Raw genomic sequence first — 24,831 nt, 5'->3', positions numbered from 1 at the left:
ATGCGACCATTTTTGTAGGCTTTATTTTTCTCTCGTTAAAGCTTTGAAAAATAGGTGAATTTTCGGGGTGAATCATGAAGATGGTAACCCAGTTCCACGGTACAAGTCTAGATTGGTTGTCAAGGAATTTAATATAAAAAAGGAGTTGATTTTGATGAAATCTTTGAAGATGTCATCCATTCGGGTTGTTCTGGGCTTGACTACAAGTCTAGATTTAGAGGTTGAGCAAATGGATGTCAAAACTATTTTTTTCCATGGTGACTTAGATGAAAAAAATTATATGGAACAACTAGAAGGTTTTGAAGTCAAGGGAAAAGAGAATTTTATTTGCAAGTTGAACAAGAGCTTGTATGGTTTGAAACAAGCTCTTAGGCAGTGGTACATAAAGTTTGGTTCTTTTATGACTCAACGGGGCTTCAAGAAGACTTCTTCAAATTATTGTGTTTTTGTACAAAAATTCTCTGATGATGGCTTTATTATCTTATTACTTTATGTTGATGACATGCTTGTTGTTGGTCATAATGCTTGCAGGATTCAGAAGTTGAAGCAAGTCATTTGCTATGAAATACTTAGGACGAGCAAGACAGATTCATGGCATGCAGATTGTCCGTGACAGTGAGGCCAAGAAGTTGTGGTTATCACAAGAGAAGTACATTCAGAAAGTACTTCACAGATTCAACATGGATAAAACTAAGATTGTCAGTACAGCTTTGGCTATGCACTTCAAATTGAGCATGAAGTAGTGTGCATCCGGTGATGATTAGAAGGAAGATATGAAGAAAGTTTCTTATGCTTCAGTTGTTGGCAGTTTGATGTATGTAATTATTTGTACAAGACAAGATATTGCTCATGTTGTTAGTATTGTCAGCCGTTTTAGTTCTAATCTAGGAAGAGAGCATTGGAATGGGGTGAAGTGAATAATGAGATATCTTTGTGGCACTTCTAGTCTGATGAACCAAAGAGAGCAACATGAAAGGAACTCGGAAGAACAAAAGCAGAGCAAAATTAGTAAAGCAAGAAGGGAAAGAATAAATTTTGATTTAACTATCAAGAATTATTCCTAATTTCTAAAGATACTCTACACGTGTTTCGTGGAGAAGAAAGTAGTACACGTGTTTGACAATAGTGTTGTACATGTGTTCCTACGGAGAGGCGCAAATCGATTCACAACTGAAGATATATATTGTCCCAACTTTACAGTACAACTAAAATAGCTTTTTGTACAATTACGTAGTGCCATGTTCGTCCCACCTTAACTGTCACTTCTAATATATAATAACTAGAATTGTATGCCCGTGCTAAGCACAGGCCCAACATCCTGTGCATATTCAACGTTTTAGGAACGCTTTAAGAAAAACTTGAGTAGCAGCAGAAACATGAATAAATAATATGGAGAAATTTGAAGTCTCAGCGATGTTGAGCAGTAGAAATGTTGCTGGCAAAGTGAGAGCACAAGTTTGAATGCAGGAGACACGAATTTTCATACAACATCATATTGTATAAGAAGAGAAGTTCAGAGTATAGTTAAACAACACTAATTTGCTCTTGTGAACTGTACTTATTAAACATTATTAAAGTTCCACTACTCATTCAAGGAATTCAGCAAACCAAAAGATTTACAAAGTTAAACTATATATCCAAGGGATTATAAGCTATCAACTTCTGTTTCCCTTAATTCTTTCTTTGACAAAAGCTTTTTTCAGACAGTGCACCAAAGCCACCTATAGAGTTGCTTTCATGCTCCATCAGCAATGAACGTCAACTTTCGTGCCATAGGATTTAAAATCAAATTTCTAGAAATGTCTCCTACGACCTATAAAGGTATTTAAAATTTCATAAGAATTGAGGCACACTCCAGATATTAGAACTTCCAAATGTCAAATGAAAAAGGAGAAGGTAATTGGATAATAACATAACTCCTTTTAAAGTAGAGAAAATCACTTTAGGAGTAGTGTTATTCCAAATGATGTCACCATGTTTTTGATCTCTTAGCCATCTCACAATGAAGAAGTAGGTGATTTACTATTTTCTCCTTTCTTTCACACATCAAATGGCAGAGTTGCTCCATAGGCGACTCCAACTGAAGAAAGCTAAAAAGTGACAATTTTTCTTTGTCCACTCTACAAACATTAACATTTTTTCAACTGCAGCAAAGAAATTATGCTCTGTAAACACCAAAAAGTCACTAAATATTGCCACGATTTGTTAAAAGCAGTCATTGTTATACTCATGAGTCAACAAAAGATAAAATCTTGAGAACTATTCTAAGAAACCTCAAGTACATCCTTGAGATATGAGCATGAGAAAAAAGTTAAGCTCGAAATAACACATAGGAAACATGAAAAGGCAATATACAGAATGTACAAGGCGAAGACACTTTGAACGGCTATATCGCATATGGTCACCAGCTATGTTAGTTAAGATTCTCCTTATACTATTACCATCCTATGTAGAAGTTTATTCCCTCTATGTATGTACAAACCAAGAGTTAAATATGATGGTATGGAAGGAACCTCCCAATAAAAAATATTATAAGAGAAATTTGATGAACCCATATTTTACAGTAACGCTTAAGTGAAAGGAGGCAAGTTCTTGCCATTTTAGCCTGGAAAATCAATCTGGAAGAAGCTTAACGCAAATGAATCACTGACTTCAAGATGAATAACATATTAATAATAGAAACATAGCAAAACACCATCACCTCAAATGAAAAATAAGCAGAAATATTTTTCACATAGAAAGTATATTGGTAAAAGTAACGCATAAGAAATTAAAAGAAGTCCAAGCTTGTAGCATTCCAATTCCAAAGGAAAAATAACAAGGCTGATGCGAGTTTTGTATCATTCATACTTTATAAAGTATTTTCAGTATCAATATGCCCCTCAAGTTTTCTCAAGTGAATTATTTAAATTTTATAAGAATAAAAATGGGACGAATAATGGTAGTGGAGAAAGCCACACCAGATGATTCGTGCACTTTTACTATTCTGCAATTTCAAAAAAAAGGTAGAACAGCCTACCAAACAAAGCAAAAAAGAATGTATCAATAACATGTAACTGAAAATCATACCTTACATCTTTAGTGTGTGGACGGCGGTTATAGCCAAATGGTGACCTTAAGTCTTGAATAGTGGCCCCACAAGATAAATTGAATTTCTTCTGGAAGATTCCTTACTCAGTCCTCCTAGAGATTTCACTGTCTGCAGCCAAAGTAGGAGGAGGACACAACAGTATACTCCCAATAAGATGACTTAGACATATCATCAAATACCATGGCTGTAAGGTCCACTTCAAAATTACAATCACTTTTGATACCTTGAATTTTTGGTAACAAAGACAAAATACATCAAAGAGACAATGCATGTATAAATCAGGTATAATTACTAACATCTAATAGAAATTAGTTAAAATTTATATTCAAAAGAATTATCAATAGCAATAATGCAAGACCGTAAAAACCGAACCAGTGCTCATAAGAGTCGTCCTGTATCTTGGAGGTTCGATCCACAAGTGTGTGCAGACCAATTTTTCAAAAACAGCATGTAACAACTCGTTTTCAGAGAGAAAAGCACAGAAACAGAAACCATGAAGTAAGAATAAAGAAAGAGATCGGGAAATAGAAGAGAAGTGCAGGCCAGATATCCCAAATAAGTAGGCATGTGTCGTCCCAAGGAAGAGAAATATATGACTGCAACTGAATTAGAATCACTTATCCACACAAGAGGATAAATAAATTCAATCACCAATGACAAAGGTCCAAATCAATAGTACAATTAATCTAAATGTGTGCATTTAACCAAACAAATATGAACATGTATGATTGGAATTATGTGTTTCTCTCCAAGCTACGCTTTTGTTCCTCCTATAACTTACTGCTGCATTGCTGAAAAGAGAAATTCAAACATGGGGCTGAGGCACTTTAACGCTTCCAAGGCTTGTTGGTACATGAAAATTGTTAACATGGATAAGGTAAGAATCATTCTTATACTTAATACTATAAAGTTAACTCTTTCTAATTAATTTTATTAGTGCTTAACACAAATAGGTTGAACTATTCTTCGAACATGAAGAGTTAACAACCATTTATCAAAGCCAAATCACATACAGGATATAGAAGGGTGTTGCCGGACAAAATCTTCATTCTACCATTTTCGATGAGTCTCCGATTACAGAAGGAGAAGGAGACGTGACCTAGTTGAGAGAAAGAACATCTAAGGTTCTCAAAGATTGCTATGATTAAGACGTGTGTCCTCCATCATGCATCTCATAAGCTGCACAGTTGTGGAATTCTAGAAACAACATTAAGGGTAGATTAGGGATTTTACCATGTAAATATTTTCCTTTTGCAATTATTTATTTTACAATTCTGTTAGAGTTTGTTAGCATAGAAATATGCCTTGTCAGGCAATTTTACTTGTATATAAAGAGCACACACTGTACAGATGATATATAGAATGATACATAAAGAAAATTCCCATGATGATTTCTCCTAAATCCTTCACGGTATCAGAGCAATTCTGAGATCTAGTGTATTTTTTTTTCTCTTTTCTTCTTCTTGTCTTTTTCTTCTTCTTCTTTGCCTCACTATCTACATCTGAACAATGGGAGACAAAACTCCAGTTACACCTTCAGCTATTTCTAAGGATGATGGCACTGGTTCTTCAGCTCCTACCATTGCTCAACAGATTGATATCTCTCATCCTTACTTTCTTACCCCATTTGATAGCCCAGGGATGAACTTGATCAACACCATTTTTGATGGCACAAGTTATGGGAATTGGAAGAGGGGCGTCTTGATTGCTTTGTCAGCCAAAAACAAGCTCGGTTTCATCACTGGAGCCTATCCTCCACCCTCTTCTCAGTCTGCTCTACTCACTCAATGGAAGAGATACAACGACATGGTACTTTCTTGGTTGCTCAACTCTGTTAGCAAGGAAATTGCAGAAAGTGTCATCTAATCTCAAACTGCTGAGGAACTCTGGCAAGAGCTGGAGCAAAGGTATGGACAAGCCGATGGAACAAAATTGTTTCAGCTGCAGAGAGAGTTAAATACAATCAGTCAGGGAACTTCTGATGTTGCCAACTATTTTAACAAGCTCAAAAGGATTTGGGATCAAATGAAGGTGCTTAATACTTTTATGATTTGTAGCCGTGATTGTAAGTGTGGTGCTAAAACTCACAACCATAAGGTGAATGAAGACCAAAAATTGATTCAATTTCTGATGGGACTGAATGAAGCCTACAATGGAGTGAGAGGTAACATTCTAATGATGAAACCCTTACCTTCTACTGCTCAAGCCTATTCCATTGTATTACATGATGAGTCACAAAGAGAAATTCATTCTGGTACTTCCTTTTCCGTTGAGTCTTCTGCTTTTATGGTTTCTGGGCAAAAATGGGCTCCTCAGAAACATCATGGAGGAGCCAAAGTTGGTATTCCAAACTCAGGTGCTGATGTAAAAAGGAGTGATCTCTTCTGCAACTACTGCAAAAAATCTGGGCATGTCAAGGAAGGTTGCTATAAGTTAATAGAATACCCACCACATTTTAAGTTTAACAGGCAGAAATAGGGTGCATATGCTACTCCTAATGCAAATTCAGCCAGTTGTACACCTGAACTCACTATAGGAATTTCAGGAAATGTTGTTTCCTCTCTTGTTCAGTCTCATGGATTTTCTAAAGAGCAGGTCGAGCGGTTGATTAGCATGTTTCAATCTGTGCAGAATGGAGGATCCACTTCAAACCCTGTTGCCTCACCCAGTGCTAATCTAGCTGGTATACACTTTGCTTGTCACTTCTTTACCTCTTTGTTTTCTCCGCTCACTCTCATTCCTTGGATCATAGATTCAGGAGCATCTCAATATATGACATATCAAAAACACCTGTTACACAATATAACAGTTCTGTCACCACCAATTTTGGTCAGCCTCCCCAATTCTTCTAAAGTAAAAGTACATTATATAGGAAGTCTATTCTTAACTCCTAAATTTGAACTACACCATGTGTTATTTGTTCCTTCTTTCAGGCGCAATTTGTTATCAGTCTACCAATTGTGCTACCAATTTAATTGTGATCTTCTTTTTAACAAGTTTGGTTGTGCTATACAGGTCCCTTCAAAGAAGAGGTATCAGATTTTTGGTAAAGCTGCATCAGGGCTCTATGTGCTGGAGGATAACACTCACCAGTTGGAATCTCGATCGATCAAGCCTCATGCACCAATCTCTTCTCTTTTTAATGTCGCGTCCAAGTCTTGTAGTCCAGTGCCTTCTTCTAAGTATGAGTCAGTTTGTCCAAAGTCTTTGTATCCAGGGTCTGTCCATCCTATTTATCAAGGACAATCAAATGACATTATGAATAAAATTGTTTCTATTTCCCATGTTTCTGTTATGGATAAACTATGGCATTCAAGATTGGGACACTTACCTTTTACAGCTATGAAGCATATTAAAGACATTCCTATTACTTTTTCAGATTAAGAAGACTGCCCTTGCACAATTTGCCCTATGGCAAGACAGTCGAAACTGCCTTTTTATCCTAGTAAAATCACCTCAAACCACTGTTTTGATCTAATACATATTGACACCTGGGGGCCTTATAAAACTCCTAATTATAAGGCCCCCATCTCCACCTGCAGGTACACAAGACTCTTTAGAACCAGTGTTATCCTCATCACATGGACCTGAGCTGCGCAAATCCACAAGAGTTCACAATGCCCCTAAGTATCTCTCCGATTATCTCTGCAATAATGCTTCTTCTATTTCTCCTAATCCTCCTTTCCTTCCATTCCATTCTTTTTGTTTCTCTGCCTTGACTAAAGAGAACTAGGGGCTCATTTCTTCTATATGTCACATTAATGAACCTCAAACCTATCACCAAGCAGCTGCTCATCCTGGATGGCAAGATGCCATGGTAAAGGAGTTTGAGGCATTAGCGTCTAATCATACTTGGGATGTTGTCGAACTGCCTGAAGGGAAGAAGGCATTACCCTGCAAGTGGGTTTACAAAGTTAAGCTGAAATCTGATGGGACTTTGGAGCGACTGAAAGCGAGATTGGTAATTCGAGGGGACACACAAAGGGAAGGAATTGACTATACTGATACCTTCTCTCCGGTTGTGAAAATGACAACAATCCGCTGCATTCTGTCTATTGCTGTGAAAAGAAATTGGGATTTGTTTCAACTTGACGTCAATAACGCCTTCCTCCATGGTGAATTAGATGAAGAAGTATATATGAGGTTCCCACTTGGACTATCTCCTCCATCTCCTTCTCATGTTTGTCGACTTAGAAAATCATTGTACGACCTCAAACAGGCTTTTCGTCAGTGGTATGCACATTTGTCTTCTGCTTTGGGAACCAGAGGTTTCACTTCCTCCCTTAATGACTACTCTCTTTTCTTCAAAGTATCTGGGGATTTGATAACCATTCTTGCAGTTTACGTGGATGATGTCTTGATCACTGGTAATAATCAAGCAGAAATCAATGAGATCAAACAGTTTCTTGACATGGAATTTAAAATAAAGGATTTGGGGTTGGCATATTATTTCTTGGGTTTAGAATTGATCAGGGAATCAGGAGGTTTAATTGTCACACAAAGAAAGTTTGCTTTAGAGTTACTTACAGATTTTGATTGCTTGAATGTTCGACCAGCTTCTTCTCCATTGGATCCTACCATTAAGCTTTCTTTCAGTTGTGGTGAACCTCTCCCTGATCCGACTGTTTACCGACGTCTTTTGGGCAAGCTGAATTTTTTAACTAGCACACGTCCAGACCTTTCTTTTGCTGTGCAAACTCTCAGTCAGCATATGCAATCTCCCTATACTGGACATTACCAAGCAGCATTGCATGTTTTGCGTTACATTTCCAGGGATCCAGGTCTTGGTTTATTCATGTCTTCTGAACCTTCATTTCAACTCTTAGCTTTCTGCGATGCCGACTGGGCTTCTTGCTCCAATACACGCCGTTCAGTGAGTGGTTTTTTCTTAAGTCTTGGTGGTTACCCCATTTCTTGGAAATCTAAGAAGCAGCAGGTAGTCGCTCTTTCTTCCCCAGAAGCTGAATACCGTTCAATGCGCCGATTAGCTGCTAAAATAACTTGGGTGGTCCGATTGTTGCACGACCTATCTGTTGTGCCCTCTTTGCTGGTTCCTCTTCATTGCGATAACCAAGAAGCCATCCACATACTTTCATGAACGGACCAAGCATATTGAGGTTGATTGGCACTTCGTTCGTGAAAAACTTCTGGATGGATTGATCTCTTTGTCTTTTGTTCCTTCTTCTTCTCAAATCGCCAATCTTTTTACAAAAGCACTAGCTGGTCCTTTGCATAGATCTTTTCTGGTCAAGCTTGGAGTCCGATCACTGGTTTCCAGCTTGAAGGGGGGTGTTGCCGGACAAAATCTTCATTCTACCATTTCCGACGAGTCTCCGATTACAGAAGGAGAAGGAGACATGACCTAGTTGAGAGAAAGAACATCTAAGGTTCTCAAAGATTGCTATGATTAAGACGTGTGTCCTCCATCATGCGTCTCATAAGCTGCACAGTTGTGGAATTTTAGAAACAACATTAAGGGTAGATTAGGGATTTTACCATGTAAATATTTTTCTTTTGCAATTATTTATTTTACAATTCTGTTAGAGTTTGTTAGCATAGAAAGATGCCTTGTCAGGCAATTTTACTTGTATATAAAGAGCATACACTGTACAGATGATATATAGAATGATACAGAAAGAAAATTCCCATGATGATTTCTCCTAAATCCTTCAAAGGGACAGATACGAATATACTTTAACCAACCATTTATCTTAGACTTAATTACTTGTATAACCACACATATTTTCTATCAATTCAAATAAAAAACTCTACTTCAAAAGTATTACGCAAAAAAAAAAAACACAGAACCAGAAATTGACTATGTTTCCCTCAAAAGAAATCACAAACATAAAATCAAATCTTTGGGAAGAATTCTTTAGGAGATAAGAATCTTACAACAAAAAGTAAAACTGAAGTTTATGCACCTTTTTCATCTACTACTGTATTTAACTAAATAGAACCCTCATGAATTTTTTATTTCTTGGTCATTGCCAGATCCGATATGACATATAGCGTGTATCCTTTTCAAGGGATGTATCCTTTTCACTTGTTTTACAATTTCACTGACCAATCAAATTGTTAAATTGTTCAGTTGTTGCAGGAATAACATCGAGCGTCTTAGTTGCATCAGTTTTTGTAGTTTAAATCTATCATGTTAAGTAAATAATGAAAAGATCAAATAACTGGAAAAATAAAGTAAAAGGAAAGCAAGAAGTCATATTGATGGAAGCTGTCACTGATCATAAAACACAACATGTACAGATAAAGAACATTATGAAAGTAAAAAATTTCATATATACAGATATCGTCAAGAAAGAAATTTATATGAAAGTAGTATAGTCGGAGAAGAACAATTTAAAAGTCAAATATAGAGCAAATGAATAGATCCAATCCCCCAACAACAATTTTGATACTTTAGGTTATTAGAAAAATTGAATTGCATAACTCACAGCTAAACTTACCAAAAGTAACATAATATAAGTTGTTGACCTGAAAAATAGCTAATCATGCCCACCCAGAAAAGTTCAAGGAATGTTGGAAGCTCCGAAAATTAAACTGTAAAAGACATACATAAAAAATATTAGAAACACAAAAAGTAACACAAGCAGGAAACATGGAAAAATAAAATAAATCAACATGCATTAAAAAAACTATTTTCTTAATAAATCGAAGAAAGTCAAAAAAAACAAAAAAACACAAAGAGGTATACAAATGCATATATTCCAACCAATAATGGGAAATAGGTAGCGCGCAATTCAAAAATAAAGAATACAAAAATACAAAAACACAAAAGACAAACTCGACCCAGAGAATTCTGAAAAAGATGACCCATAGCGATGGCCAGAAGCAGAGCAGCAAAGGAAACAAAATGCAGAGAGAGTAGTGCTCTGGAGTGGATTCTACAATCTATCGATAAGGAGAGAAAAATGTATACACATGTATTGCAAAGAAGTAATTTTAGTTGCAAATTCAACCCAAAAAAGAATTTGAAATCACAAGTTTTCCCTTGTTCGTCCACCTCCAAATCCCATATGTTCGTCCACCTCCAACTGTCGTTTCTAAATATTAGTAACAAGGAGAATTCCAGAGGTAGTATGACAATTGTAGATTAATATTGAAAAAAATAGAACCATATGTTTACATGCCCATTAAGAAATAACAGATATAAACTAAGTAAAATTAAAGAATAACCAGAAAAACCAAACCAAAATAATGAAATTTTGAAATGAAACCAAAATCTAAGGCCAAAAGGAGGGGCAAACAAAACAAATGCATAAGATGGGTAAGAGAAAGAGTAAAATAATTGTTTAAGATGGAGACTTACTTTCTCTCTTGCCCATCTTCTTTAGGTGCATGTGTAGAATCGGTTAAAAGGAGAGTCAAAGCCATAGGAATTTCTATAATAATTATAAGAAAATCTGGTAACTTTAAGAAATTAGTAGTAAAACGACGAACATTTTTCAATCTCTAAAACAACATGGAACTGCGCCTCTCTCAGATTTCTAAACTTCGAGACATCGATCTTAGAGAATCTAACCATTTGAAGCACTGCTGGAAAAATTTGTACAAAATCGAATAAAAATCAAAGGCAATAGAAATTTCTAGACTGCATTAATGTACGATGGGAAGAAATTGGAGGAAAAATGGAGGAGTCATGTAAGGTAGGTGGGAGAGAATGAAACTTTTACACATTAAAATTATAGTACACGTGTTTAGACAATGTAGTACGCGTGCTTTCCTTTGACTTAGTTACCAATTTATCACTAAATAAACTCATAATTACTAAAGTACCCCTATTTGTCCCCGGTTCGTATACCCCAACTGTTGTTTCTAATTGCTCTTGAAGTTCAGAAATTCCTTCGTTGTTCTAATTCTCTCCCTTTCGCTGCTCTCTCTGGAATTGCCTTTCTCCATCACAACTTCAAAAATGTTATCTCTCTTGGGGTGAGTTTCCTTACTTTCTTCGGTGCTTCCTTTCAGTGTCGGATCTATACTCTTTGCTGAGTTACTTCTTGTAGTTCCTTAGTGTGAAAAGTATGAAAGTTTTCTGCTAAAATGATGTGAGATGGTGTTTTATGGCATAACTCTTTGCTGTATAGGTTGAAAAAGGTAAATTATAGAAGTTCCTTGCTTCCTGTATAGGTTGTAGTTTAAATCCATCATGTTAAGTAAATAATGAAAAGATCAAATAACTGGAAAAATAAAGTAAAAGGAAAGCAAGAAGTCATATTGATGGAAGTTGTCACTAATCATAAAACACAACATGTACAGATAAAGAACATTATGAAAGTAAAAGTTTTCATATATACAGATATCGTCAAGAAAGAAATTTATATGAAAATAGTAAAGTCGGAGAAGAAAAATTTAAAAGTCAAATTAGAGAAAATGAATAGATCCAATCTCCCAACAACAATTTTGATACTTTAGGTTATTACAAAACATGAATTGCATAACTCACAGCTAAACTTACCAAAAGTAACATAATAAAATTTGTTGACCTGAAAAAGAGCTAATCATGCCCACCCAGAAAGGTTCCAGGACTATTGGAAGCTCCGAAAATTAAACTGTAAAAGACATGCATAAAAAATATTAGAAACACAAAAAGTAACACAAGCAGGAAACATGGAAAAATAAAATAAATCAACATGCATTAAAAAAACTATTTTCTTAATAAATTGAAGAAAGTCAAAAAAAACAAAAAAAACACAAAGAGGTATACAAATGCATATATTCCAACCAATAATGGGAAATAGGTAGTGTGCGATAAATAAAGAATAAAAGAAGAAGAAAACTTACCGCAATTAAAAACACAAAAACACGAAAGACTAACTCGACCCAGAGAATTCTGAATAAGATAACCCATAGCGATGGCAAGAAGCAGAGCTGCAAATGAAACAAAATGCAGAGAGAATAGAGCTCTGGAGTGGATTCTACAATCTATCGATAAGGAGAGAAAAACGTATGCATACATGTATTGCATAGAAGTAATTTTAGTTGCAAATTCACCCAAAAAAAGAATTTGAAATCACAATGTTTCCCCTGTTCGTCCACCTCCAAATCCTATATGTTCGTCTACCTCCAACTGTCATTTCTAAATATTAGTAACAAGAAGAATTCCAGAGGTAGTATGACAATTGTAAATCAATATTGAAAAAAATAGAATCATATGTTTACATGTCCATCAAGAAATAACAGATATAAACTAAGTAAAATTAAAGAATAACCGGAAAAATCTAACCAAAATATTGAAATTTTGAAATGAAACAAAAATCTAAGGCCAAAAGGAGGGGCAAACAAAACAAATGCATAAGATGGGTAAGAGAAAGAGTAAAATAATTGTTTAAGATGGAGACTTACTTTCTCTCTTGGCCATCTTCTTTAAGTGCATGTGCAGAATCGGTTAAAAGGAGAGTCAAAGCCATAGGAATTTCTATAATAGTTATAAGAAAATCTGGTAACTTTTTAAGAAATTAGTAGCAAAGCGACGAACATTTTTCAATCTCTAAAACAACATGGAACTGCGCCTCTCTCAGATTTCTAAACGTCGAGACATCGATCTTAGAGAATCTAGCCATTTGAAGCACTGCTGGAAAAATTTGTACAAAATTGAATAAAAATCAAAGGCAATAGAAATTTCTAGAGTGCATTAATGTACGATGGGAAGAAATTGGAGGAAAAATGGAGGAGTCATGTAAGGTTGGTGGGAGAGAATAGAACTTTTACATAGTAAAATTGCAGTACACGTGTTTAGACAATGTAGTACGCGTGCTTTCCTTTGACTTTTACCAATTTATCCCTAAAATAAACTAATAATTACTAAAGTACCCCTATTCATCCCAGGTTCGTACACCCCAACTGTTGTTTCTAATTGGTCTTGAAGTTCAGAAATTCCTTCGTTGTTCTAATTCTCTCCCTTTCGCTGCTCTCTCTAGAATTACCTTTCTCCATCACAGCTTCAAAATATCATCTCTCTTGGGATGAGTTTCCTTACTTTCTTCGGCGCTTCCTTTCAGTGTCAGATCTATGTGCTTTGCTTAGTTACTTCTTGTTGTTCCTTACTGTGAAAAGTATGAAAGTTTTCTGCTAAGATGATGTGAGATGGTGTTTTATGGCATAACTCTTTGCTGTATAGGTTGAAAAAGGTAAATTATAGAAGTTCCTTGATTCCTGTATAGGTTGTAGTTTAAATCCATCATGTTAAGTAAACAATGAAAAGATCAAATAACTGGAAAAATAAAGTAAAAGGAAAGCAAGAAGTCATATTGATGGAAGCTATCACTGATCATAAAACACAATATGTACAGATAAAAAACATTATGAAAGTAAAAGTTTTCATATATACTGATATCGTCAAGAAAGAAATTTATATGAAAGTAGTGAAGTCGGAGAAGAACAATTTAAAAGTCAAATATAGAGCAAATGAATAGATCCAATCTCCCAACAATAATTTTGATAGTTTAGGTTATTACAAAAATTGAATTGCATAACTCACAGCTAAACTTACCAAAAGTAACATAATATAAGTTGTTGACCTGAAAAAGAGCTAATCATGCCCACCCAGAAAAGTTCAAGGACTGTTGGAACCTCCGAAAATTAAACTGTAAAAGACATGCATAAAAAATATTAGAAACACAAAAAGTAATACAAGCAGGAAACATGGAAAAATAAAATAAATCAACATGCATTAAAAACTATTTTCTTAATAAATTGAAGAAAGTCAAAAAAACAAAAAAAAAACAAAGAGGTATACAAATGCATATATTCCAACCAATAAAGGGAAAATAGGTAGTGCGCAATTCAAAAATAAAGAATACAAAAATACGAAAGACAAACTCGACCCAGAGAATTCTGAAAAATATGACCCATAGTGATGGCCAGAAGCAGAGCAGCAAAGGAAACAAAATGCAGAGAGAGTAGAGCTCTGGAGTGGATTCTACAATCTATCGATAAGGAGAGAAAAACGTATACATATATGTATTGCATAGAAGTAATTTTAGTTGCAAATTCACCCCAAAAAAGAATTTGAAATCACAAGTTTTCCCCTGTTCGTCCACCTGCAAATCCCATATGTTCGTCCACCTCCAAATCCCATATGTTCGTCCACCTCCAACTGTCGTTTCTAAATATTAGTAACAAGGAGAATTTCAGAGGTAGTATGACAATTATAGATCAATATTGAAAAAAATAGAATCATATGTTTACATGCCCATCAAGAAATAACAGATATAAACTAAGTAAAATTAAAGAATAACCAGGAAAACCTAACCAAAATATTGAAATTTTGAAATGAAACCAAAATCTAAGGCCAAAAGGAGGGGCAAACAAAACAAATGCATAAGATGGGTAAGAGAAAGAGTAAAATAATTGTTTAAGATGGAGACTTACTTTCTCTCTTGCCTATCTTCTTTAGGTGCATGTGCAGAATCGGTTAAAAGGAGAGTTAAAGCCATAGGAATTTCTATAATGGTTATAAGAAAATCTGGTAACTTTTTAAAAAATAAATAGTAAAATGATAGAACATTTTTCAATCTCTAAAACAACATGGAACTGCGCCTCTCTCAGATTTCTAAACGTCGAGACATCGATCTTAGAGAATCCAGTCATTTGAAGCACTGCTGGAAAAATTTGTACAAAATCGAATAAAAATCAAAGGCAATAGAAATTTCTAGACTGCATTAATGTACGATGGGAAGAAATTGGAGGAAAAATGGAGTCATGCAAGGTAGGTGGGAGAGAATAGAACTTGTACACAGTAAAATTGCGGTACACGTGTTTAGACAATGTAGTACGCGTGCTTTCCTTTAACTTAGTTACCAATTTATCCCTAAATAAACTCATAATTACTAAAGTACCCCTCTTCGTCCCCGGTTCTTACACCCCAACTGTTGTTTCTAATTGCTCTTGAAGTTCAGAAATTTCTTTGTTGTTCTAATTCTCTCCCTTTCGCTGCTCTCTCTGGAATTACCTTTCTCCATCACAGCTTCAAAATGTCATCTCTCTTGGGGTGAGTTTCCTTACTATTTTCGGCGCTTCCTTTCAGTGTCGGATCTATATGCTTTGCTGAGTTACTTCTTGTTGTTCCTTACTGTGAAAAGTATGAAAGTTTTCTGCTAAGATGATGTGAGATGGTGTTTTATGGCATAACTTTTTGTGTATAGCTTGAAAAGGTAAATTATAGAAGTTCCTTGCTTCCTGTATAGGTTGTAGTTTAAATCCATCATGTGTATGTAAACAATGAAAAGATCAAATAACTGAAAAAATAAAGTAAAAGGAAAGCAAGAAGTCATATTGATGGAAGCTGTCACTGATCATAAAACACAACATGTACAGATAAAGAACATTATGAAAGTAAAAGTTTTCATATGTACAGATATCGTCAAGAAAGAAATTTATATAAAAGTAGTAAAGTCGGAGAAGAACAATTTAAAAGTCAAATATAGAGCAAATGAATAGATCCAATCTCCCAACAACAATTTTGATACTTTAGGTTATTACAAAAATTGAATTGCATAATTCACAGCTAAACTTACCAAAAGTAACATAATATAAGTTGTTGACCTGAAAAAGAGCTAATCATGCCCACCCAGAAAAGTTCAAGGACTGTTAGAAGCTCCGAAAATTAAACTGTAAAAGACATGCATAGAAACACAAAAAGTAACACAAGCAGGAAACATGGAAAAATAAAATAAATCAACATGCATTAAAAAAACTATTTTCTTAATAAATTGAAGAAAGTCAAAAAAACAAAAAAATACAAAGGGGTATACAAATGCATATGTTCCAACCAATAATGGGAAATAGGTAGTGTGCAATAAATAAAGAATAAAAGAAGAAAAAAACTTACCGCAATTCAAAAATATAAAAATACGAAAGACAAACTCGACCCAAAGAATTTTGAAAAATTGACCCATAGCGATGGCCAGAAGCAGAGCAACAAAGGAAACAGCATGCAGAGGGAGTAGAGCTCTGGAGTGGATTCTAGAATCTATCGATAAGGAGAGAAAAAATTATACATACATGTATTACATAGAAGTAATTTTAGTTGCAAATTTACCCCAAAAAAGAATTTGAAATCACAAGTTTTCCCCTGTTCGTCCACCTCCAAATCCCATATGTTCGTCCATCTCCAACTGTCGTTTCTAAATATTAGTAACAAGGAGAATTCCAGAGGTAGTATGACAATTGTAGATTAATATTGAAAATAATAGAATCATATGTTTACATGTCCATCAAGAAATAATAGATATAAACTAAGTAAAATTAAAGAATAACTAGGAAAACCTAACTAAAATTTTGAAATTTTGAAATAAAACCAAAATCTAAGACCAAAAGGAGGGGCAAACAAAACAAATGCATAAGATGGGTAAGAGAAAGAATAAAATAATTGTTTAAGATGGAGACTTACTTTCTCTCTTGTCCATCTTCTTTAGGTGCATGTGCAGAATCGGTTAAAAGGAGAGTCAAAGCCATAGGAATTTCTATAATAGTTATAAGAAAATCTGGTAACTTTTTAAGAAATTAGTAGTAAAACGACGAACGTTTTTCAATCTCTAAAACAACATGGAACTGCACCTCTCTCCGATTTCTAAACGTCGAGACATCGATCTTAGAGAATCCAGCCATTTGAAGCACTGCTGGAAAAATTTGTACAAAATCGAATAAAAATCAAAGGCAATAGAAATTTCTAGACTGAATTAATGTACGATGGGAAGAAATTGGAGGAAAAATGGAGGAGTCATGTAAGGTAGGTGAGAGATAATAGAACTTTTACACAGTAAAATTACAGTACATGTGTTTAGACAATGTAGTACGCATGCTTTCCTTTGACTTAGTTACCAATTTATCCCTAAATAAACTAATAATTAGTAAAGTACCCCTATTTGTCCCCGGTTCGTACACCCCAATTGTTGTTTCTAAATATTATATATATATATATATATATATATATAGTAACATGCTATTTGTTCACCAAATTGACTGAGTTTTACTAATTATGTGATTGCTTAACTCATTACTCCCTTCGGTTCCTAATAAGTGACCATTTTACTTTAAGTACACTTTTTTTTCCTTTTTCTAAACCCCTCCCAAATCAGGAGGATCTATAGTGTTTCCACACTTCCCCTCCATGGTGACTCGAACCAAGGACCTAACGGTCGTAGGTGAAGGTGTTTTTACCAACTGAGCAAGCCTCACTTGTCTAAGTACACTTATTAAAGAAATATGAATTTTTAGAAAAAAAATGTATTCACTAAAATTAACTTTAATTAATTAATAAATTAATTTTAATTAATTATTATCTTGACACATTTAAATATAAAAAGATAAAATTAATTTCTTTTTAATTATATTAATGAATACTCATTTTGAATCAAAATAAAAAGATAAAATATTTGTGAACCGGATGAATTACTAATTATGTGATTGTGTAACTCGCGAGGACTGGGAGGGCGTGCGATGAGCATGGAGCAATTAGACTACACTAAATTCAAGAAACGAACTTACACTTGCACCTTCCAATTCCTTTTTGTAACTTCAATCATAATCTTTAGGATTCTTCAGTCAACAACCAGGATTCCTTTTCGAGTGATCGTCCTCCTCGTCGTTTGTGCCATTCATTTACTTTTGTGTTTTGGTTTACGTGAACCAGTTTTTTTTGTTCGTTCTAAAAAGAATGATTCTTTTTTAAATTTAGAAATAATTTAGCTTAAACTTACAATTCTACCCTTAATGAAAAGTTTTTATAACCACACAAATATTCTAAAATCTTTTTTGACTTGTTTAGGACTACAAATTCAAAAAGTCTTCATTTTTTCTTAAACTATGTGTCCAGTCAAATAGATTAACATAAATTGGAACGGATGAAACAATACTTAATTTTAGCATTTACCATAAATGGACACCAATGACCAACGTACTCTTCTTCGTCTGATTCACCCACGTATCTCGCAAAGACTGCCACATGTGGAGAGAAGAACTTAAGAGCATATGGTAGGAGTAGCAAATGAGCGGGTTGAGCTAAATTTGGCGGGTCAAGATGGGTTAGATTAATAAATGGGCCGTTACCCAATTCAGCCTAAAGTGTACTTGGGCTAAGATGGGTTGAGTCAAAATAAGCTAAGTAATAGGTCATAGCCCAACCCGCCCAACTTGACCAATGTTTTAGAACCATGCTCATCTTGCATAAAAAAGCCTTTTAACTTAAGTTGAAAAATATTTTGCCGGGGGTGGAGGGGTGGTAGGGGGTAGGTCGGTGGGTGGTGCAAAAAAAAAATTTGAGGGGGTCAGCGCGGGAGGGGGGTAGGGGGTTAAAAATGAAAGGGATTTGTAGAAAAACAAAAAAAATAGAAAATTGACAACACAAAGAAAAAAGTAAAAAGAAAATGAGGGAGCAAGTGGAGGGGGTAGGGGGTAGGGGTAGGGGAGGGTGATTGGGTGGTACAGAAAAACAAAAAAAAATTGAAAATACAAACAAAAAAGTTAAAAAAAATTTTGAGGGGGTTTGCGCGGGAATGGGGGGTTGTAGGTTTGATGGGTGGTGCAGAAAAATAAAAAAAATAGAAAATTAAAAATACAAAAAATAAAAAAAAAAGGTAAAATTGAGGCTGTCACACCTCCTTTTTCCGCCCCCGCGAGGGTACAAGGAGTTTTTTCCAATTAAAGGACAGTCGAAACGGGATTTGTTTATTTATTTCAGAGTCGCCACTTGGGAGATTTAGGGTGTCCCAAGTCACCAGTTTAATCCCGAATCGAGGAAAAGAATGACTCCATATTACAGTCCGCGAACCAGAAATCCGGATAAGGAATTCTGTTAACCCGGGAGAAGGTGTTAGGCATTCCCGAGTTCCGTGGTTCTAGCACGGTCGCTCAATTGTCATATTTGGCTTATTTATCTGATTTTAATACAATTATGAACCGATGTGCCAATTTTAACTCTTTACCACTTTATTATTATTATTTTTTAAAAAAAAAAAATTGTGAACATCGTTTAAAACATGTCTTTGGATTACGTCACATGAAATGCACCCGCAATCCGGAACACATTTTTATTCAATGTTTTAGGATTTAGATTTGGGTCGCATGAAATGCGCATCCGAGTTTAAGAAGGTAAAATTAATTAAATCGCGCCTAAAGAGTCTAGCGTATCATTATTTTGGGTAGGGCCGTGAAATTTGCTAAAACGGCTCCTCCCTAATTCTAAGCGATTAAATGTACATTTATTGAGGGCCCCGCAATCTATACATTTCATTAAGCGAGGCTCATCTCATTTATTTGGACAAATCTTAAAACGACTACATTTTTCTATAAAAATGAGTCTCTAAAATAAAGAAAGAAAATCCTAATTTATTACTAGCTTTTATTATTTTAAGAAGACATGACATGCTAATTGCTTGATTAATACAAATATTGATGAAAAAGGAATTTCACTCTTAATTTCGAAATTATAAATAAAATAAAAATTCAACAACTAATATTCAAAATAAACAAATATAGCTAGATTAAAACTCAGCATTGTTATTTTTTTAAAAAAAAATTATTGAGATTAATTATTCACAATCATTTGAAACTAGATTTAACCATAATTACTAAAGCTTATTAGAAAGTTTATTAGACTTAAACGTTCTCTTAATCTTGCTTAAGCTCAAGTCATGCCTTAATGCCTAATTTACGATGTTTAATTTAAATTCGTGTCTTAGCTAAATTTAGCTACTTGTTCATGATCAACCTATAATCTTGAAGCCTTCATAACTAGTGAATTAACCTATTTTGCCGAACTGATTTATTACAGACTAACTTATGATATTATTTTCTTATTCCAGTTATTATTTAGTAATTCATGAAATAGCTTAAATACAATCAACAAAAGGAACAAAGAAATAAAAAACGAAATTAAAACTTCAAATTTTCATTCTTCATATGTATTCACGCTTCATATTTCGGATTACAATAAACAGCTTTTCAGTTGTGTACCTGATATTGGAAGCAAAAGAAAATGAATATGAGAATCAGCAACAGTAGTAAAATCAGTACAACACAGCAACAATAGCCCAGCAACAGTAACAACCCAGTAACAGACCGGTGGAGTAGTGATCCAAAAAAAAACAAAAGCTGCAGCTTTTATGAAACAACAATTAATTCTGATTTCAAACAATAAAAGAAAGCAGAATATTTTTTTTAGTTTTTTTTTATTTGAAAGCTTAAATATTTTTCGGAATTTTCTATCTCTTAAATGTTCAGCCCTTTCTCTCTCTTATTTTCAGATTTGTTTCTCTCTCTCGTATTTGTGTATTTTTTCTCTATCTCTCTGTCTATATTTTTTGATTTCAAGACCTCACATATATAACCCATCCCATAAACCTTTCAATTAATTAAAATCCATACTTTTCTCTACCCAACCCATTATCTTTCCACTCATCCCCATTACATTAAATAAACATATCACACCACCCCATTTCATTTTGTCCCCCATGCTTCATTTAAAATAATGCAAGATTCCCCTTTAAATTAAATCTTGTCCCCCCTTTATATTAAATAATCATATCACAACCCACCCCATTTCATTTTGTCCCCCATGCTTCAAATAAACAATTACAAAATGTACAATTCCTAAACTACCCCTTCCGACCTTACTGAAATTACCAAACTACCCCTGAACGTATTACAAATTTACCAAACTACCCATCAGCTATAACACATCAATTAATCAAACTTAACCAAAATATAGACAATATGATCAATTTCTAACAATGTTCAAACAACAATATGAACACGGATGAACATCATAACAACAATATCACATGAACATGATTTTAACAACATTTCAACAACAAATCACATGAACACAAATTGAACAACCAAGAACAACTAAAATTTGATTGAACAATATTTTTAGCAACAACAAACCTATTTTTCGGATTTAAACAACAACAACAATCAAACAAGTATATTTAGATTCCTAAATTCAATAATATTGAACTTAAAATCAACTCTAACAACATTACAACAAACAATTCTTATATTAAACTTTAAACAAGATTATGAGAACAATTCAAGAAATAATCATAAATGGTAAACAAGAAATCAAACTATACAAAATTCGGATTCAAGATCATCCAAACATGAACATGAATGAATCTATTTTAACACAACAAACATGACGGATTAAACGATTAAATCAATATATTCCTTTAACACAACTAAATTCTTTAAACAAATAACAAGATCGACGAAGAAACAATTATGAACTTAAACTTGAACTTAACAATACTAACAATTTCTAACAATACATAAACACATGAAATAAATTGAAGAAATAGTTAATTAAATTTCAATTTGAATCTAACAAACAACAAACTAACAAATATTCACTTAAACAATAATACAAACATGAAATGAATATGAAAACAACTAATTAAACTTCTATTTTGAAATCTGAAAATTAATTTTAACAAAGCACATGAACATGAACAAACTAGAAAAATAATTTCAACGATGAACAACGAACAAAACAAGAATTGAATTCTTTAACGATTTTGGATCCGGAAAATATCAAACAAAAATATGGACAAAAATAAAACTCAAAAACAACTAACCGGAGATGAATCAACGACGAACTTTGATTGTAAACAAATCTGTCCGAGAACGAATCTCGCACCAAGATAACTTGACGTCGAAGACGACTACGAACGGACGACCAAAGAAGGTGGTCGTTTGGCATCGTTTAAAACGAAGAATGGCAGCCCGCCACAAGCAGAAGGCAGCAGCAGCAACACTGCTGGAGCAGCAGCACGAAACAGTAGCAGCAGCAGTGTCGGAGAAGATGCAACGGCAGCCATGGGAGCTCGAGTTCGAGCTCGATGAAGCTCGTCCATGGCTGGACGCGGCGGGCAGCAGTTGTGGTGGTTTGTTTGGACGACACAGCAGCAACATGAAGGATGAAAAACGCAGCAGCAGCAGTGTTGGAGAAGAAGAAAACGCAACAGCAGGAGGAGAAGCAACTACGGGCAACAATGGTGGCGTAGAAGTTGCTCGACGAACTTGAAAAACGCAGCCATGGCAGCGAGGGGATGTCGTGGGGGTGAGAGTGGTTGTGTTGTGTGTGTGTTGACGTGAGGGGGGCAGGGGTGTGAGGGGGGAAGGTCTGCCATGGGAGGAGCTTGGGGAAGCTTGAGGAAGAAGAAGAAGATAGGAGGGGGCGGATGGATTTCTTAGGGTTTTCTTCTTCTTCTTTTCTTTTTGGTTTTGTTTTTGTTTTGTGTTTTGAAAAATGAAGAAGGGTGTTGGGTATTTGGGTTAATGGACAGGGGCGACCCAGTTCGAAATGGACTGGGTCGTAGGGAAGATTGGGCCATTTTTTGGGCCTATGGCTTGAAATCGAAGAAGAGGCCCAATTCCGACTTTCTTTATATTTTCGCTCTCTTTTCTTCTTTTATTTCTCTAAAACTAAATTATAAAAATACTTAAACTATTATTAAGAACTAAATTAAGTTATAAAAGCGCAAATTAACTCCCAATAACAATTAACGCACAATTAAGTATTAATTAAGCATAAAATTGTATATTTGGACATTAAATGCTAAAAATGCAAACGATGCCTATTTTTTGTAATTTTTAATTTTTGTAAAACAAATTTAATTACTAACAATTGTAGAATTAAATCCTACATGCAAAATGCGACATATTTTTGTATTTTTTATTAATTTAGCAAATAAACACGCACAGACAAATACAAATAATTATTCAAAATATCACAAAATATCACAAAATTGCACACCAAAGAAAAATCATTTTATTTTTGAATTTTTTGGGAGTAATTCTCATATAGGGCAAAAATCACGTGCTTACAGCTGCCCCTCTTTGCCCGGAGACACGAAGGGTTTTCGTGCAAAGATAAAGCGAGCGATTTTTTGCCCATCCGAGTACTCCGTTGAAGCATTTTTTGAAAAAGATTTGACCGAACCTTTGCTTCAAAGGTTTCCTACATATCCTGGGCTAAACAGGAATCAGGTCAATGTAGTTCGGGAAGTTTTTGGTAGCTGGGACTACCGTGGGACTGCGATGTTACTGCTGTTGCATGCTGTTATCACTGCTTACCGATCTCCTTGTTACACCGTGCTTAAAAGAAAACAAGAAGCTAGGCTAGACTAAAATTTGTTCTTGTTGCCTTGCTTTCTTGTCGGCTTGTGTTTCCTCCGGTGCTTTTCTTCCGATGTTTTTCTTCCTTTTGACACATGCACTTGAGTTTATGATGGGACCTCTTGTTGCAACCTTCTGCTTCCCGGTGCTGGGGATTTTATTGTTTACTGCTGGGGATTCCTGTTGTAACCTTCCGCCTTCTGGTGGGGTTACTGATTCCAAAATCTGTAATACAAGACTAAAAAGTTGCTTCAATGCAAAATTATGAAATGTATGCCCGCATTATACTGGTGGGCGACCTAGAGCTGAAAGTATTCCCGCATTTTACTGGTGGGCGACCTAGAACATGAATGTATTCCCGCATTTTACTGGTGGGCGACCTAGAACTGAAATGTATTCCCGCATTTTACTGGTGGGCGACCTAGAACAGAAAGTATTCCCGCATTTTACTGGTGGGCGACCTAGAACTGAAATGTATTCCCGCATTTTACTGGTGGGCGACCTAGAACAGAAAGTATTCCCGCATTTTACTGGTGGGCGACCTAGAACTGAAATGTATTCCCGCATTTTACTGGTGGGCGACCTAGAACTGAAAATGTATTCCCGCATTTTACTGGTGGGCGACCTAGAACATGAAATGTATTCCCGCATTTTACTGGTGGGCGACCTAGAACAGAAAGTATTCCCGCATTTTACTGGTGGGCGACCTAGAACAGAAAGTATTCCCGCATTTTACTGATGGGCGACCTAGAACATAAAGTATTCCCGCATTTTACTGGTGGGCGACCTAGAACTGAAATGTATTCCCGCATTTTACTGGTGGGCGACCTAGAACATGAAATGTATTCCCGCATTTTACTGGTGGGCGACCTAGAACAGAAAGTATTCCCGCATTTTACTGGTGGGCGACCTAGAACAGAAAGTAAAAGGACAGAAATGTATGCCTCTGTTATATGGGCGGGCTCCCAACTTCAATGCTAACTTAGGAGGAAATGCGTCTCCTATGGGTAAAAGTAAACTTAGGAGGAAATGCGTCTCCTATGGGTAAACTAAACTTAGGAGGAAATGCGTCTCCTATGGGTAAAAGTAAATTTAGGAGGAAATGCGTCTCCTATGGGTAAACTAAACTTAGGAGGAAATGCGTCTCCTATGGGTAAACTAAACTTAGGAGGAAATGCGTCTCCTATGGGTAAAACTAAACTTAGGAGGAAATGCGTCTCCTATGGGTGAAACTAACTTAGGAAGTGCGTCTCCTATTGGCAGAACTAGACTTAGGAAGTGCGTCTCCTATTGGCAAAGGCGTGGAATGTATTCCCTTGTTATACAGGTGGGCGCCTAAAATATGCAATGGACAGACAAGAAAAGTATTCCTCTCGTTATTCAGGTGGGCGCCTGGCTTCAACAACAACTTTGAAAATAAAATCCTATTCGAGGGCGGATGAACCCAAAATATCCTATTCGAGGGCGGATGAACCCAAAATATCCTATTCGAGGGCGGATGAACCCAAAATATCCTATTCGAGGGCGGATGAACCCAAAATATCCTATTCGAGGGCGGATGAACCCAAAATATCCTATTTTGAGGGCGGATGAACCCAAAATATCCT

General features: G+C 35.3%; 1 protein-coding gene across 50 annotated transcripts; it reads right to left on the bottom strand.

Annotated features, from left to right (window-relative positions):
• Positions 1-1,798: 1,798 nt before the first annotated feature.
• LOC104211440 (uncharacterized) lies at positions 1,799-16,889 on the bottom strand. 50 transcript variants are annotated; one of them, XR_011406054.1, is made up of 16 exons: positions 16,497-16,879; positions 16,146-16,221; positions 15,622-15,715; positions 14,477-15,176; positions 14,101-14,210; positions 11,888-13,689; positions 11,562-11,655; positions 9,553-9,646; positions 7,619-8,533; positions 7,100-7,455; positions 6,423-6,985; positions 6,182-6,320; positions 5,613-5,881; positions 5,283-5,495; positions 3,070-5,032; positions 1,799-2,144 (listed from the first exon to the last, which is right to left on the bottom strand). XR_011406054.1 is itself a non-coding variant. In XM_070170823.1 (11 exons), the coding sequence occupies exons 1-5, from the start codon at positions 16,559-16,561 to the stop codon at positions 13,659-13,661; spliced, it is 330 nt and encodes a 109-aa protein (XP_070026924.1). In that variant the 5' UTR covers positions 16,562-16,889; the 3' UTR covers positions 6,734-6,985; positions 7,100-7,455; positions 7,619-8,533; positions 9,553-9,646; positions 10,547-11,225; positions 11,562-11,655; positions 11,888-13,658. The 50 variants fall into 50 exon arrangements, 27 of the variants coding, with proteins under 27 accessions (XP_070026924.1, XP_070026920.1, XP_070026918.1 ...); XR_011406062.1 differs by having other exon boundaries at positions 14,146-14,210; XR_011406058.1 differs by having other exon boundaries at positions 14,101-14,201.
• Positions 16,890-24,831: the final 7,942 nt, after the last annotated feature.

This window comes from Nicotiana sylvestris, chromosome 3, assembly GCF_000393655.2.
Source record: "Nicotiana sylvestris chromosome 3, ASM39365v2, whole genome shotgun sequence".
NCBI classification, from domain to species: Eukaryota; Viridiplantae; Streptophyta; class Magnoliopsida; order Solanales; family Solanaceae; genus Nicotiana; species Nicotiana sylvestris.
Note: the sequence above shows the minus strand (reverse complement) of the source record. Positions and strands in the feature narration are given on the sequence as shown.

What these genes read in the sequence shown, in the direction of transcription:
- LOC104211440 (XM_070170823.1), bottom strand. Translation starts at nt 16,561, where the DNA reads ATGGCTTTGACTCTCCTTTTAACCGATTCTGCACATGCACCTAAAGAA. An exon ending in GAAGATGGACAAGAGAGAAA is followed by an intron (nt 16,231 to 16,496) that starts GTAAGTCTCCAT and finishes ACTAATATTTAG; the next exon opens with AAACGACAGTTGGAGATGGA. An exon ending in ATTTCAAATTCTTTTTTGGG is followed by an intron (nt 13,690 to 14,100) that starts GTGAATTTGCAA and finishes TGTCTTTTACAG; the next exon opens with TTTAATTTTCGGAGGTTCCA.